At 46.0% G+C, this 17,793-nt stretch overlaps 1 protein-coding gene across 4 annotated transcripts in view; it reads right to left on the bottom strand.

Annotated features, from left to right (window-relative positions):
- MAP3K9 (mitogen-activated protein kinase kinase kinase 9) overlaps positions 1–3,821 on the bottom strand; it is a 62,554-nt gene extending 58,733 nt beyond the window's left edge. For all 4 annotated transcript variants that reach the window (XM_055716020.1, XM_055716022.1, XM_055716023.1 and 1 more), the window contains exon 1: positions 3,222–3,821. In XM_055716020.1, coding sequence (XP_055571995.1) covers positions 3,222–3,522 — 301 coding nt within the window. In that variant the 5' untranslated portion in view covers positions 3,523–3,821. The remainder of the gene's footprint in view (positions 1–3,221) is intronic.
- Between the last annotated feature and the right edge of the window lie 13,972 nt (positions 3,822–17,793).

Here is a 17,793-nt window from a genome sequence, read left to right as displayed (position 1 = left end):
CCTATTGCCTTCAGCCGGTAGAATTTCAGCACCGGTAGAATGCACACTTAACCTGCTCCTAAGGACAAGGTCAATCAGAAGACTGAAAGCGAACACACAGGTAAGCCACAACGCCAGATGGACAGCCCGTCCCCCGAACTCCCGACACCACCAGCGTTCCCCGCGGGCGCTGCCGGGGTCCGGAGGGCCCCGAGGCCGGCGGAGCGGGCGCCCGGGCCGGGCCGGCGGCGGGGAGCGGCGCGGCGGTGCTGAAGGGACAGCTCCGCCGCGGCGGCCGGAGGGCCCGCGGCGCCGCCCCGGCCCGGCAGCGTGAGGCGGGCGCAGGGAGGCCGAGGGCAGGGCAGCAAGGCGCTGTGTGCGGCCACCCGCTTTACCCCGGAAAACGCACCCCCATGTAGGGGGCACAAAGGACCTAGACCAAACCTGGGACATCGTACCGCGAGAGGTATGCCTCCAGGTGAAAATTTGCATGTTATGCTGCAATTTTTTTTGCAAAGACAGTTTTATTTGCGAGTGCAACCTTAGCTTAACTGTGAAAACTGGACGTTTCTTTCAGGCAGACTGGCCAGCTCACCCTCATGAGTAGCTTAATCGGAAAAAAACTAACTCATATTTAGACAAGTTTTGCTTGGTTTTTATTTTTTTAAAGGTATTCTGTGCTGAACTGGTTTCTTCTTTTATACAAAGACTGTGTAACTGCGTAACGACTTAGTTACACAGCTACACTAGCGCACAAACTATTTACCTCATCTTTCTAAACACACTAACCTCTTTTCTCAACTCCAGTTTAATCTGGTCAACTTGCTATACTGGACTGCAAGGGCAACGGGAATGTTTAACATGCATTTTTTGCCTTTGAATCTAAGAACTGTAGTGCTATCATTCCTCTGGGGACCAATCAGGAATTACAGAGCCTGTATACCATGAACCAGTGGCCATGTTGACAACTACAAAGTGCTGTTTAATCAGCATTTATTATACCATATGATTAAGCTATTTAATTCCACCCATAGTGTGTAAGAGCCCATAGCACAGATGAGGGTCCTTCAAGCCAGCCCACTGCTGACAAGCCTCAATTGGCTATTTTCATCACTCGTGGTACCCTCACTAAGGTAAGATTCAAGGACACTGCGTGGATGGTTGAAAGACAGCATGCAATTACACGCTATTACTAGCAGAATCTCTAGGACTTCCACTCCAAAACCTTCATCAAACATGAAGAAAGCCACTGAAAATAGGTTCTGTGCCAAGGTGCACGTCTGGAATCACATCTTGCATTACTCCTGCAAAACTTTAATATTTCACAGTCCAGTAAGTCAACAGGAGACTGTTATTCCAAACAGCTATCAAACTAACATCACCAGCTCTAAAAGTGGGTATCATTCCTTGCAAACAGATTTCTAACATTAAAGTTGAAAATTCAACTCAACAGCAACTCGCTGCACCCCATGTCCAAATTGCACTGTTTCTTTAAAAAAAGAAACATACTCCTTTACCATATTAAAAACTTGTCGGAAGGCAATAAATTCTACTCTGTCGTGAACATATGGCTGGTGACTTGACAGAAGTAGCATAGTCCTGTTGTGGCATTAGAAAGGCAGGACAAGAGTAAAGGGGAAGGTGCAACTCCACAACTGTCAAACCATAGAAAGGGCAATAAGGCAATGGAATCTGTAGTTATAAAGCTTGTGCTTGAACAGTCAAAACAGGAGTCGAGCTGAGGCTTCAAGAAGTTCTGCAGAAATGGTTCTCCTAATCATCTTAAAGGCAAAATTTAATAAGCATTCACAGTATTTTCCACATGTGGGGAAAACCCAAACAATTTATCTATACTGTTCCAGCACAAAAGAGAGCACCACCACTGCCCAACCTAGTCCCTTCACAATCCCAAGGGCACTACTACGAATTACTGAGTTTTCACCTAAATGCTTTCAAGAAGAACACAGGATAAGAAAAAAGCTATTAGTTGTATTCCTTGGAGATACGTCCTAGATAGGACAAAGAACTTTTTTACTCCTTTTACTTTCTAGAAAAGCCTACTAATCTGAAGATTTTTCTCGGCCACTCCAAAAAGAGCTTTATTCTTGCCTGAATTGTCAACAGTGATAGATAAACAGGATCTAGAAACAGTCATTCCACACTGTTTCTCTTTCCACAGTTGTACATAGTGGTTAAAAAAAAGCGTAGAGATGAAACGGCCCTATTCTCTGGCTCCAACAAAGGCTTCAAAACTGCACTGAAGTTCACAGAAACAAACCAATCCCTTCATGCCTTCATCATCACAACTTAGTCGAGCAACCCTCAGGTAGGCCCAGCTGTCCAAACTTGGATAAAACTCATTCACAGGTATCTCTGAACAGGACTTGTAAGAAGGCAAAGAGATAAGGAGGAACCTGGTAACACAAGCCAACTTAGGAATTTTTAAGTCAGAAATAATAACCTTTTAATTCGCAGAAAGGAAGATATGGAACAAGTATTAGCAGTGAATCAACCCGGCAGAAAGCAACTGATCCCTATCCAGCAACCTCTCCCTAAGGATATTCCTAACAGCAGAGTCACCAGAGCCCCCCGGTGACCCCACCACTGCCTAGCCACCAAGCTTCAGCCGTTTGGTGAAAATTTATCAGCCCCTGGAAACAGGGCTTAACAATGGGAAACGGCTCCCGGCGTCAGTGAAACGCCACCAGGCCGAGCTAGGTTTGGCCTCCCCGGAGAGGAGCGCCAGCCAGAAGGCAGAAGGGCAGCAGAGCAGCAGGAATGTGGCTGCGGGTGGGAAAGGGCACGGACCAGAGAACAGGGCCGGGGCGGCCCTGGCCCGGTCGAGCGCGGCCGCCAGCCTGGGCCGGCCCAAGGGCGCGGGGGTCCGAGCCGCCGCAGCCCACTCTGCTCCCGCGCCGAGGGCGGCCGCGGGGCCCGCTCGCCCCCGCCACCTCCCGCCGCCGCTCCACACCGGGCCGGGCCTTTCCCCACCGCGGCGGTGCCGGCTCCCCTCAGGGCCAACGGGAGGGCCGAGCCGCCCTCCGCTCCGGCGGCGATCCCGCCTTCCCTCAGGGACCTCGGGAGGGCCGGGCCCGGGCTCCCCCCACCCCGCCCCGGCAGTCCTGGCTCCCGCCGGTGCGAGTCCCCGCCCCACCGAGACCGGGCCTCTACCCCGGCTCCCTTCCGCCGGGTGGCGGAGAGGGGCCGCGCCGTGACCCCGCCCCGGGCCCGGGCCGCCTTACGCTGTATGGCGGGGGGCGGCGGGTAGCGGGCCCGTAGCTCCGGGCCGGCCCCCTGCACGCCGCTGCTCACGTAGTTGCTGGGGAAGATGCCGACGCGCTGGTCGATCTTGCCCGTCCACCAGCCCTCGTCGCCGGACACGTGCGAGTCCCGGGACAGCACCTGCACGACGTCCCCCGGCCGCAGGCTCAGCTCGTCCTCGCCGCACGCCTCGTACTCGAAGACGGCGGTCCAGAGCGGCCCGCCGCCCGGCGGCTCCCCGCCGCCCGCGCCCTCCTGGCTGAGCTCTGTGAGGGGCTCCATGGCGAGGCTGCTCCATAGGGGGAGGCGCCCGCGGCTGCCGGGCGCTGCGGGGGGCGGCGGGGCCGGTACCGCCGCCTATTGTTCATGCGGCCCGGCGCCCGCCGGCAGCAGGTGCCGCCGCTGGGGGGGGGGGGGGGGGGCCCTGGCGCAGGGCCGCCTCAGCCCAGCGCGGGAAGAGGCGAGGGCAGGCAGCGCGTGCCGCCGAGCCGCCGCCGCATCCCCCACCTCCTCCTCCTCCTCGCCCGCCTCCGCCTGCCGCCGCGGCCGCGCATCCCGGAGCCACCTGACTCTCTGGCAGCTTCGGCGGCGGGAGGGGAGGGGAGGCTCCGCCTCCTCGCCCCCATTGGCCGCCTCTACCGCCCGTCATACGCCACCCTCACCTGATTGAGGGCCTTCGCCCTCTTGGCCACGCCCAGCCCCCGGCCTCGGAGCCTCGCACTCACCGGTGGCCCTCCAATTGGCTCCCGCCTGGTCAGCTTTCGCTTCCCATTGGGCCTCGCGGCGCTTGTCAGTAAGCCCTCCTGGCTCCGCCTTCCCCGCCGCTGCTCATTGGCTGGGGAAAGGGGCATGACACCGGAGAGGTCGAGGGTGGGGCGGCTGGGTTGGGCGGGGCGACCTTCGCCTGCCGGCGGGCGGCGAGCGGGGCCGTACGGGGTGCTGCTGGCCAGCGGCGGGGCGGGCGGCGACTGCCGCGCGGAGGCTGCGTACCTGAGGCCGGGCCGGGCCCGGGGAGCGGCCCCGCGGGCCCCGGGCAGACGCCGGGGCTCGCTTCTCAAAATCGCTGGCCCTTGGCACGGGAGCGGCTGGCCGTCGGGGGCCGCTCCGCCGCATGTCGACGACCTGTCCCCGCTCCCGAGTGCCGCGGCCCTGCCCGGGCCCCCCGCGGGGTGCCGAGCCAGGCCGTGTCTCCTGTGGGTGCTGGCGGCTGGCGCCGCGGGTGATGGCCGTGTGCAGGCGGAGCTGCCTGTCCTGGCAAGCTGCCCGCCCTTCCTGTGCCACCGGAGCGGCCCCCTGGGCGCCCGGAGGGACCGGGCAGCTCTGGCGCGGCCGCCTGGGACAGGGGCTCAGGCCGGGACCCCAGCCAGGTGCAGGGAAGCCTTTGTCTTCAGTTAACTCAGTGCTCTTCCATATTCCGTCTACACTAAGCTCAGGTGTTAAATGGTTTTTGTGCAAGGTTCATGTGGGTACATCCCTGCTGAATGCCTTCGTTAAAAATTAAGTAACAGTTTATTTCTCATTCTTGCAATCAGTGTGTAGCTTCTTGATCTTGAACATACAAATTCTCCCTGCTACCAACATTTTTACAGCTTGTGAAGATAACAGATCTTGTAAACAGATTGCTCGTACTCAGTGATATAAACCGGAGATTTTTCCATTTCACTCCGGTTTTCCTTAAAAATCTTCATCTGATTTTCAGTGATAAAACTGGAAGTGAAAAACCTCTGTTCATGCTTCATCGTGACAAAGCCTCCTGATGCTGAATGAGAATCCCAGGTACCCTGACCACATGTAATGTCTTCCCACTTACATAAAATCTTGGGCTTAGCTTTTCTGTAGTGTTTTGCAAATGGAGTTACACAATTCTTCTCTGCAAGATGATTTATTTTTAAATTCTCCATTCCCTAGTGAGGTCCTTGTTTACGTTTATGTACAGAGTAACTGCTAATAGTTCTTACATTTTGCACAGTGGGGCTTTGTTTATCTATCCTTGTGTTAGCACTATGCTTCTGCACTTAGGAAGCACCAGGGTTTAGGCTTTAAAAAGAATAATGAAGATCTTAAGAAGAGTGTGCTCTGAGTTAAAGAGGTCATTTAAAATCCTTATCGTTGTTTGTAAAGTATTTGAATTTACTTGTCTGTTCTCTGGAAAAACACCACCTAACTGTAACTTAGTAACAAGTATTTCACAGGACCCTGCAGGGAACTGAAATTTTTCTAGTTCCTTTCTTTTTCTCACAAACTTCACAGCCTTTATTTCTGACAGAAACCAAAAATACCTTGCCTAGAAAGAGCTGGTATATTAATACTCTTATTGTACATAAACATTTTGGAGCATATATATCTAGATGAGGTTGGAACTAACATTTCTATGTGACATATGCAAGATTTAGGCATGCTGCAGCACTAGTTTTCAACTGCATTTGTCTAAGAAATGAACTTCCACTTTTCTCCTGTATCTCCATCTCCTTTTGCCAGTGAGGGCACAGCTGAGGATGCATCCTCTCCACTATTCTTTTGTTACTTAAGGGTGTGTTTTCACATTTAGCATAAGCTTATCCAATATTATCCTGTTGCTGAAAGGGACTTTCCTGCCCCTTGTCACATGCTTGACCTGCTTTCCTGATTGCAGCAGTACTGGACTGCCCGGTTGTAGAGTCATTTCAGCTCACTTATCTAACTGAAAGCTGAGCCGCCACATAAAAGCAGCTAGTTTTCAGTCAGCTTTTTAAGTTGATCAGACTTGTGTTAGGACTGTGCACACAGTCATTAAAGCCAGCACAATGTAAGGAAGAGGGACAGGTGAAAGGGACAACAGACCTGGCTCTTTCAGCAGCAGCCCGTAGTTAATGTTACCATGTCTGGATCATGATGCTGAGGAGTAACAAATAGCTGTATTCATGATTTTTGGAGTTCAAATAATAGATGGCTGAGATGGTATCTGCAGGACTGATGTTAATGTCCCTAGTTAAGCAGTTTCAGTTGCATGCAAAAGTTCTCTGTTCAATTTTATTTAGGAAAAAAATTATTTCTTTAATTCACATGCTGGGAAATTATTATACTTTATGTGAATATTGTGCTTTAAAATTTGTATTATAAAAATTTGAGTGAGACGTCAGAAAATAGAGGCCTTCTGTCTTTCAGCTGTTTGACACTTATTTTGATCACCACTATAGAGCACTGATAGGTTTAAAGTCGAGAGTTACATTACCGATGCTGAAAACTATAAGAGGAGAAAAATTACTTCTGTAGAAGCTCGGGGTCCCTGCTGTAGCGAGCTGCCAAGACAGAGCCCTGCCATCTTGTGGAACGCCTTGATATTGAAGTACACAGTCAGCTTTGCTTCTCAAAGACATCTTGCGCTTTTTTGCTTTTTTTATTTTGCCCCCCCCTTCCCCTTTTCTTTCACCGATGATGTGTTTGTTTCTACAGAAACAGTGTGACTAGCTCAGGAAGCCCAGAACGGCCAGTGCCTGGAGCTCGGAAACTGCCCAGGGAAATGCTCTGAAGAGCCATAATAGGATTTTCCCATTATTACAGACTTCTCTTGGCATCTTTTACCAGCCATGTCAGAGACTGGTTTCTGAATGAAAAGATTTGGCCAGACTGGGAAGGCTGTTCTTAGGATCAAGGTAAATAAAAGTGTCAGTAAATGTTAAGTTCATATTTCAGTAACCGGCAAAAGGCAGAAGAAAAGAACATTAAAGACTGCCTGCATGCAGTCTGTGAGAGATGACATTTTAGTATTTGCAGATACAGAAAGACTTTTGAAATGGTGCATGCCTTTCCAGTGAACATACAACCTAAATGCTACACTGGGGTTTTTTTCTTGCACGTTTTCTGATAAGGGTGTATATGGTCTCATTATTATTCAGCAGATCTGAATAATGGAAATTAGGTTCTAGATAGAACAGATCCAGTTCTCAAAGTCTGTATCTGAATACACACTCAGTGCTTCTCAAAGTTTGGATAAAGATATTGTTTTGATATGTTTAAACAGGAGAGTCTACTCTGCAAAATAATACTCTGTACATAGTTCAAACTTCCCCAAGGATTTTAATTTGGGCTCATTTTTGCATCTATGTTTTAAAACCCCAACAAATTACTAGAAGATAAACTAAAAGGCCAGTCTATCCCCACCTCTTGCTTTAAGAAGCTATGGGAAGTACTCTGCTTATTGAATTCCATTACCCATACAAATTTAGGATGATCATGTCAGCTTTTGCCCTGTCTTTTCTATGTTTGTGCAGACTACTACATGAGTACTCTCTTTCAGTGGATGCCCTTCGTCTCTCTTCACTGGACTTAGCAGCTCTATAACATGTTACCACTGTGCCAGTCCATAGTTATAAATCCACACTGGATATCAAAATGTTGGCGCTCCAGGCTCCTAGTCTCTGTGGAGGGAAAAAACCAGAATGCTGCAAAAACAAGGAAGAGGAATGTCCAGAAAGAAGAAGAAGTTGCAGCACAGTCCAACTATGCTGCAGTACTGGAAAACCAATGTACTTGCAACTAGAGCCATGATGAAAGCGCATCTCTACCAGCACAGTATTAAAGTATAAAAGATTAAGGAGATGCTCCTTGGCATATCTGCTTAGTGCAGCTCATTCCTTTTACATCCCATGGTAATTTATATTGCATCTTAAATTAATGCAGCACTAATACTCTCATTTGACTTTTATGTATTTCAGAGGATATATCTTAGCTGTGTTCCGTGGTTATACCCACAGATATAACCATATACACCACCATGGAGATGCATCTTATGCCAGTAGACAGATTTGTTTGATCAGTTGCTGATAATCTCTCCTCAAACAATGTAAGCTTTACTGTCAAATGGACTCTTCTATCATTATAGATTGACTCTCTGCATGGCTGTAAAGCCAGACTGTGGGGTTTTTCCCCACTTTAGAACAGTACTGCTTTGCCAGCTTCACTTTAGTGTAGATTTGCTCTTCATGCAAGTGAGAGAGGTAAGCCACTGGCAACAGAAGCTTGATGAACTGTGCTGTGCTAGCTAGAAGGCAGGCTGCGAATCTGGGTCTTTAGCATCTGAGTCAGTAAAAGAGAGCACTCCACTCTACTTCATAAAATATATATGCTAATCTCCCAGATGGCTATATCTTCTTTCTCCGTAGAACAGATGACCTGGAAAATAAAAGAAGACTAAAAACACTGGAGAGTGGGAAATTCTGTGGCCAAAATCTGGGAGCTTCCAGTAGATTAAAGACAGACTTGGCTTTTAAATTTAGTTTGAATTTGTATTGATGATTAAATATAGCAGTGATTACTTGACTATTATTACAAGCCGCAGTATAATTTCACACGTAACACGAAGCATTCATACATTTATCAACATCCCTGTAAGAAAAAAAAAAACCAAAACAGGAAGTTTTTCAAATGAGATTTCTGCCTACACTAAAAGATACACACTAACAGAAATAATGTTTAATAATGACTACCATTTGCATACTGTGTATTATCTCAATCCAAACAACATTTATAGCTCTTGTTTAATTTGTCATTGGTTGAGTTGCTGCTCCTATAGAGGAACACCAGAACCACACTGCTGCATTGGCAACATTGTGTGGAACCAAAATTTAATTTGAATAGAGGAAATGAGATTAGTGCAATGCAGATGCTCCCACTGGAGATCCGCAAAGACACTACAGTAAACCTTTTAGGCTTTTGAAATCTCCATAGGTGATGGTGGCCTCAATTTTCCTTTTTATGCTTTGTATGAAAAATGAAGCAGCGGCGCAGTACCTTCAGTCTCACAGTCAGCACAGGGTGCAGCACTAGCTCAGACTGTTCTGCGCTGCTTGTGGCACCTCGGCTCCCATTTGAGGCCTTCTGCACAAGGAATGACCAAGCCTCCCTTGTTTATGAGGGCAATGAGTTTTTTTCTGGAAATAACAAAAATGAGATGGAAAACAAGATATTAACTAGCCTGTGGTTTTGTTTAGGTTTTAAGTTTGTCAAACAAAGCCATTGGGCCAGTTTTCAGGTTGCTCCTTGAGTAGCTTCAGAAACACAGCACAAAAATGAAGAATCCTGCATCTGAACTCAAACTATAGGAGACGGATGCAAACTACAACATACAGAGACATACAATGTCCATTAGATACCAGCATTCATATCCAAGTCATAGCTTTATACCCAAATCATAACTCTTCTAAATCTGTCATTAAAAGTTATAGACATAAAATAAATAGCCTTTTCATTTGGAGTAAAATAATCCTTTTTTAGACTGAGGCTGATGGTTTTTTTCTCTAATTTGTATTTAGTAAGTTAACTTACTATTCAGAATAATAAACCTCAATCTAAAATAAGATCAACTAGGTCACTGCTGTAGAATTGTTTTTTCCACGTTGTCTTGAGAGAACAGGCAACATTTGCCTGCTGTCTCCTTTTATTTGCAATCACAGTTTAAATCCTTAGCAGAATTTGTTAGACAAGCCTCCTTCAAAAAATGTATGACTCTGTACTGCAAAATGTTGTCTTGATTTTCACATATAGCGTCTACTCTATGGCCGTGTCTAAGCTCAGATATGATACTTTATTCATTCAATATTTCATAAGGCAACTGGAACGGGATTTTCTTGTACTTACATGGAAAGGGACCTAATTCTGTTTTGATCTTTTAGTTAAGTGTGGGCAGAAAGACACATGGTTTTACTGTGATGCCACCCCTTGCATCGGCAGCACCAGATCCATAGACAGCCAGAGACATCAACCCATTACACTTGCAACTGTATCAAGGAGTCTACCTTTACACTCCAGAATTAATTTGCATTATCTATTTACTTTTTTTTTCTTTACCAAGTCAGCAGTCTTAATTGGTGGGCTCTGGTCCTGAACACCATCAAGGCACTGTACAGTTCACCATACAGCTGAAGCTTCTGTAGAATGCTGGAAGCATGGTTCATGGAGTGAGCCTACACAGATCAGTCCCAGACTACAGACAGTTGAGTATCTTTGACTCTAATTGGTACCAGAGTAGTTTTCAAAAGATAACGTTAAACATAATTAACTTCTGAAGGATACGTGCCTCCTTTCTCATGGTGTGGTATTTTCCCTCCGAATTATGCCACGGAAAAGGCCTGTAAGAGTAAGATTTGTTAGTGTGTGAATGACAAGCTTTATGCACATAGATACTGCTTAAGCCTAAGTCTTCCTGCTCCACTGGTGGTGGAATCTGAAATTTTGTATCACTGGTAAGTGGTGTGTCTCAGCTTCGATCCCAAAAGTTGTCAGGTAAGAGGCTTCCTACAATGTTTATGGACAGACAAATAACAATCAGATCTTTCTTGAAGTCAGCTTTGGCCCTTGTATTCAAAACAAGGAAAGCACTTGGCTTTATAAGAAAAGGGGATTTGAAAAAGAGTCACCATAAAGGTTTTGCAGTTCTCAGGTTTTTTTTTAAATACTATTTTTGTGTAACTGGTGTCAAGCTAAAAAGGATCAGGGTAACAATGAACCAGCACTCAACAGAATGAGCTAGATAATTTGCTCACAGCTTTAATGCGCATTAAGTATTCACCTCAAATTCATGCCAGCAGAGCCTCTCCAATACTTCACAACAGACCTACTCATTAGACTCCATGATGCTCCTGCGGGAGTCTAAAGGGAGCGAAGCCTATCCCACCAGCAAGCGCTTCCCCGGGACAGCAGAGGGTACCTGGTGGGGTTGAAGCATTGCACAGAACACCCTGTTTTCTAATAAGCTTCAGGTAACCTAGCATGGCGTTTGCCTGTATTATTTTGAATGCATATGTAAAATATGTTGCAGTTTTGATGGCTACAAAAAGTTCAGCTCCCCATCTTCACAGTTACCTCATCCTTTCCAGTACAGCATAGCTGCTTCACCACCAGCAAAGAAATACGCTTCCTTTCTATGCAGTTGTAGTGTACGAACTGTTTCGCCTGCTTCACTCTAGTAGAAGGTGTCCATCCCTCAGCTGTCAGCCCTGTGCTAGGGTGTCTTTGTGTGGGTGACAAAGGAAAGGCCAACGAGCCGCCGAGGTGCCGGGGGCAGGACCCCTACCGAGGCAGGTCCCGCCATGGGAACGCCACCCACGAGGGAGCTGCAGCCGCAGTCCTGGGCAGAGCCGCCTTTCCTCAGGCCGCCCCCGCCGACACAAGCCACAACGTGACATCTGCCGCATCCTTCCGGCGCTTGTCCTCCGTCATTCCCACCGGTGCAGGAGAGGGGACGCCACCGCACCCGCGGGAGCCGCGCCGCTGCTCTCAATTAACGCAGCAGCAGGGTGAAGCCCTAGGCCGGGGCAAACCCCGCCCGCTCAGGCGGTGGTGTGTGACGCCGTTTCCCGCCGCGCCGCCGGGGGGCGCCGCCAGCCCGCGCCCCGCCCGAACCCGGCATGGCGGCCCGGGATCGCTCTGCGGCCCGCAACGCGGAAATTCTCGCTCGGGCTATTTCTGGCCCTGCTGGAGCCGCGCGCTGTTTCCTCAGGGCGCCGAGCGCATTGTGTTATTCACTTAGATGAAACAATTGTCGTCTATATAGGACATAGTTGTTTTCCAGTTCCTCAAACCATTATTACCTTTTCCTGATCCCCTTGAGAAAATGGACCTTTGATACCCTGCCAGGCTGCGTTATTGAATTCCCTACCCGTTTCGGGGTGAAATTGTGACAAAGGCAGGCGCTTTTGGTGAAAACAAAAAAGAAAAAAAAATACCACAGAAAGAATGTGGAAGAAAACCTTACTCCGGAAAAAAAGCCAGTTCTGTAATAGTGCAGGAATGAGGTAGCATGAGTCATCTGGCTCATGAGCACTTCGTCTGAGGGCTCTCACCCATCCAGCAGGGAATCTGCCAGGCCCGTGTACACCCCACAGCCAGCACGCCCAGCCAGGGGTACAGCGCTCAAAACAGCTCCATCGAGTCACCTCCTAGCATGTGTGAGAAATGATCTCACAGCTGCCCTCAGCAGAAGTGTAACCCCTCTTTACCTGCATTTTATGGAACACCACCACTGAATCTAGGCCTCATCCTGGTCTGCCAGGAGGTTTGGGAGACAGGTCCACAGGCTGCTCTGAACACCCAGCTCCTCCTCGGAATACCCCTTCTCACAGCCCATGCTTCATACTACTCCCACCATACTCTTCCTCCAGCTTCCCCCTCAGAAACTCCTTTTATCCTCTGAAACCAATTGCAGTTCTTTCCTGTTTGCCCTCCGGTTTACCCTTCTTAATCTTTTATTACATGTGCCATTACAAATCCCAAGGGTGCTATAGACTACAAAAGAAAAGAAACACATGCTTTCTGGATGTAATCTTGTTTCTTTTTCTTATAAACTGTGCCAGTGGGGTGAAGCAGGTTCATGAGTTTTCACTTAAAGTCAGAAATTAGTCTGAATTCAAATGTAACTGTACATGGACAGCTAGGACTCCTGGCTTTTTTCTCAGTTTAGCTACCGACAGATTCAGAGAACATGACAGTTTCCAGGTTTGTACCCACTGAGACTAACTCTCAGTACACTTCTATCCTTATTTTGGACAGAGAGTATTACAAAGATGCCACTGCACTAGCAAAACTAACCAGCTGCAATAAGGCTTTTATCATCCCATACCAGGTTAACTTCAATAAGTAGTTCCTGCACCTTGTCCCAGCATGGCCACCAATTCCTCACAAGTCTCTCTTTTTCTAGTACTCCTCTTCATATAGTCCTTAGAGCTATTTAACTACTTAGCAGGAACCAGCCACAGCTGCACATTATCCCCATCAACCAACCCTCCATCCCTGAAGCCAGCCCACAGCTGTATATTATCAATGTTAATTAACCTGCTGTCATTCCTCTACAGAAAGACAGATGGATCATAAAGACAATGCCTGTTGCTATCTCACCGTTGGGAGGAAGAGGAGGTGTTATTGTAAGGATAAGCTTTCAGTAATGAAATCTCTCTTTTTCCTATAGACTACACAAGGCCACACATGCTGCCTGTGCAGCCACCTCCTACTGATTTCCCTGAATGTCACTCTAGCTAACTGAATTTGATGGATTTTTCTGGAGACATCAGTCTCACTCCTAGTAAATACTTCTAGCCTGGAGCTGATGTTCTTCTATCACTCCATTAAACTCAGACCCTCATAATTTCTCTGTTGTATTTGTGAGCAAATCTGACAATTTAAGCACTTGTCTCAAAGTTTATGAGATGATGAGACTTATAAAACCAGGAGATGCAATTAGCTAGAGAGAATAGCATCAGACAAAAGCTCTGACTGGGCTTGCCAACCATGTAGAAATCTTTTTGAGGAAGTATGTGTTGTTTAGATCTGTTGTAAGAAGTAAGGCAGAAGGGAGGCTAGTGAAAAGTTGGATTACTTTAAGTGCTGAACTGTTCACTTCTAAGACTCAGATCCTACAGACTTTCTGTGTTAAAAAAATAATCGTTATGTGCAGTTTTCCTGATGCCAGTAGAAGTAATAGTTGTGAATAAAGATGCATATCAATATATAGCTTGAAAAATTATGTCTGAACCTTTGACTTATATCTCTTTTTTTAAAAAAAAAGTTTTGCTTGTTTTCCATCATATGTAATTTAAAGATTTACGAGAAAGCATTTAGTTGCATTGCTACCAACATAACTGCGAAGCAGCTGTATGTACAAGAAATTCAAAATTCAGTCCAAGAGTCAGAATATTTTGGCCACCTGTACTTAATTCTGCTGTTACCACAGTGAGACTGTTTTTCATATGATTTGTGTAACACTCAGTATTGAATTAAATCTTGGAAGTACATTTTCTACTGCAAAATAGCTCTTTGTGGTTAAAATACTGTTTGCAACAAAACCTCTTCTTTCCATGTCATGTCACATGCTGAAACTGGCAAAAAGATAAATCATTCCAAATCTAAATTTAACTGCTGAAAATTTTGTAATACGTTCACTAATATCTATAATCTTTGGAGCACTGTATATAACAGCTATAGGCATATACCTCAAAGATTTCTGATCCAACCTTCACTGGTATTTCTGGGTTCTACAAGCAGCATGAAGCAGAGTATAAATCCCTCCAAAAGGGTGCTTACTCCACCCTTCCTTTGTTTCAAATTAGTTTCTGATTTTTTTGCCTTTAGGGTTATTTTCAGTGTTAGATCATTTCCATTGTTTACCTCCAGAGAAGTGTTTCCAGGCCATTTTGCAGTCATCACTGTTCTGGGAAGGCATATGAAAAGGTGAAGGTTATATGTTTCTTCATATATGGTCAGATGTGGTCAGAAATATATGACTGTCATCATCATCATACACCTATATCTAACTCCTTTGCTTTCTAACAGTTTTCTCCCTGTTCATTTTCGCTGCTTAATCTAGCAAAGATTTCACAAGGGGCTGAATATATCTTTTCATGCTGAGGACTGGTAAAGGATGCACCAATGAAATAAACAGACTAATGTTATTAATATGGACAGTGCTCTGGAGCCAAGAACCTAGCAGGTGCACAAGGCATCCACAGAAGTGGCCTTGGAAAACAGATGCCTCTGGATACCTGGATATCCCTAGGAATCTGCCGTGAGGGTTTTGCAGGCTGCTCCACAGTGGTCAAAATTCCTCATTCCTGAGCAAAAGATCAGGAGGAGACTCTGCAAAGGGTTGCTCATGGATCCACCCTCTCAGAGTGTCTCCTGTGGGTTTTTGCACAGAAGGGATGGACCAAGAAGCAGCATTTATAGAAATACCTTTAGTCTGGCTGAGAGTTGGAACTAATCTGCCTGCAGTTCCCTTCTGTGAACTCCACCACTACTGTGCTGTTCAGTATCTGCTTTTGATATGAAGTGGGGAACAATGTCATGTGATAAACAGAGGAATGAATTGCCTTAGTTTCATCCCACTGCCTTGTCTCTGAACCAAGAAAAAGCTCACTTGTCTAGTACTGGCTCTGCAGAAGCTGTAGTTTGTACAGGTGCTCTTTGTGTTAAAATTCACTCTGTTTAATGGATCAAGACCTGGGAGATCCGGGTGCTGGCTTTGTTGATGGTTTATGTTGTGAGCTAGAGTAAATCACTTGAATTGCTGTACAAGGGAATTCAGGATACCTCCTTTGCAAGTTGATTTCATCCACATATAAAAAAACTATATCCAACACATGAATTACTATCAGTGCCACTTAACAGATAACATGGAGCTGCAAAAAGTGAATCGATTTTTAAGTCCACTTTTGTTGGCTGCATATAGTTCTCCACTCAATACGGTACCACCAGGCCCCTGCTGTTGATGAGGATCATCAGGCCTCACCTTTATGGATAAGGGCAAAGAATTCTGACAGCCCACCTCATGGACACGAGGATAGATGTAAGAAGTGAAACACCGTCTGATGTTAAGACAGACTGAAGACTATCAGCTAATGCAGCTGAAAGAATATTTGCGTGAAAAAATATGCTGTTTTAGAACCTGTGGTATCTATATATGTGCACAAACACATGGGTCTATATACACGCATATGTGTGCTTTGCAGTTCGTAGGGACTGCCTTACTGGTTTATAGCAGAGAGGCAGATGAAAGCAGGAGCTGCAAGGAGAGGCCGAGTTGAATGTATGTGTTTCTGTATACCTATGGGTTTCTTTTACAGTAAGAGTTTCCTCCTAAATCAGCTTAACATGAAAAGCTGTTTATGTAGGATAGGTTAAAACCAGTTGCCCATTAAATGGCTGCAACAAATGTATTCGGCCAGCAGGGGAGGGAGAAGGTCTTTGTAGCTGCTGTTGTTTTTCTGACAAATTGTTATGCCACCTCCAGCTGGCTGCCAAGGATCCTTTTCTTTAAAAGCCATATGTCCTCTCTAATAAAGCTCTCATCACACCTCCTTCAGGCTTCCCTCATTCTGCTGTACTTATGCCTGATTTCATTTGGTTCATGCAGCAGCACAGCTATAGGATGATGGCTTCTTTAAGCTAGTCCACAGAGAAAACATGGCCCAGGGAAAAAGGAAAGATTGTCTGGGACAGCCTGGGTCTGTGCCTCTGTGATTCCTGGAATTTTACTCACTGCGTACTCATATGGGTTTTCTTTTTAAATAGCTCTTTAAAGGGTTGCTGGAATCCAAGTTACTGTAGACCTGCCATAAAGTGGCAGTGTTTCAGGGTACTCCCCCCAGATCAATCATTTTCAAATTCTGAAATCTGTCAACTGTACCTTGAGGCACTGCCAATTTAAGCAAATACAAAAATAGTAGTCACAACACCTCAGGGCATGATTTCATCAGATCTTCTACACTAAGCAGGTCTGACCTGCTCAATAGTTATCTGGGAGACCTCCAGAGAACAGAATACAGGAGGGGACAGATCTTGTGAGGCAGCTGAGATTCTTGCCAGTGTAGATCATACAACATCTCTGGGAATTTAAGCCTTGGTTGTTTAAAAAATAGCACTGCTTCTGCTGCGACCGACCTATATTGGTGCTGAAGCAGAGTGTGACTAGAGATGCTACCTTCCAAAAGGGATTTAAAACTGAGATTTTGCAGTTCTTTTCTCAAATTCAGGTTGTTAACTATGGCCACATTCCATCTCAAGGCAATGAATTACATACTGTTTCCAATAGTCTTGAATGTCAAAATTATTCTTCACACCTCCTACTAAAGCACACAGTCACTGCTATATTCCACTTCAGACAAGGCTGTATTCAGTGAGAAGTCTTACATACACAGTTAGCAAAGGAGTTGAGATCAGACAGAAGTATAGTCTTCTGTTTATTCAGAATGAAGCCAAAATCCAAGAAAGATGTAGGGAAACTGCCAAGGCCTGCAGGGCCTCTCAATTAATCTGCCCAAGCGGACCCTTGTACTTGTATAAAATCCAATCACATGAAATTGGGGCTTATATCTCCTACAACACTGTCACCTTGCAATGCTACTACTTATTCCACAGTTCCCTGTTGATAAGCCAGATGTCTTAAGACTATTATCCAAATTCTGCCTACATTTTCTCCTAGGGTTCCTAATTTTGGTCTCTTTTCATTGCCCTGAAATTTCTGGGCATTTAATATTTTTCATAATTCTGCTTCTGACAATGTACTTTAAACTGAAAACTCTTCCTAGGCAGGGACTGACCAAATCAAAAGGCTTAATTTTCTTAGAAAAATGGCTAAAAAGAACAATAAGAGAGAGGAAATCTTTTAAAATTGAGAAGATGGTCTTAGGGACTCATTCACCTGCTCTGGGACATTTGTACTTCAGACAGAGAGTTTTAACTGTGAACAAATCTCTTAAATAGGAATTTATCCCAGTGGCATCATGAATCATTGTTTGGTAGACATTTCTTACAGTGAGGCACCACTGTGCTGTACTTTAAAGAATGTGGTATAAATGCTGCTAAAATACTGTCAGCTGGGTGTTTGGATATTCTAATTTTAGCCTTGTTTATTATGTTTCATCTCCATGGTGTTTTTAGGCAATTATTGTACCAGCAATGCTAGCAAATTCCTCTTTTTCAGAGAGACCTTGTGGTCACTGGGACACTGATGACACTTCTCTGTGTGATTTCTGTATGGACATGTTCACAAAATTAGGTCCTGTAATGTGAAAATGGATGATGCTG

Source organism: Falco cherrug, chromosome 7 (genome assembly GCF_023634085.1).
Source record: "Falco cherrug isolate bFalChe1 chromosome 7, bFalChe1.pri, whole genome shotgun sequence".
Classification (NCBI taxonomy): domain Eukaryota; kingdom Metazoa; phylum Chordata; class Aves; order Falconiformes; family Falconidae; genus Falco; species Falco cherrug.
Note: the sequence above shows the minus strand (reverse complement) of the source record. Positions and strands in the feature narration are given on the sequence as shown.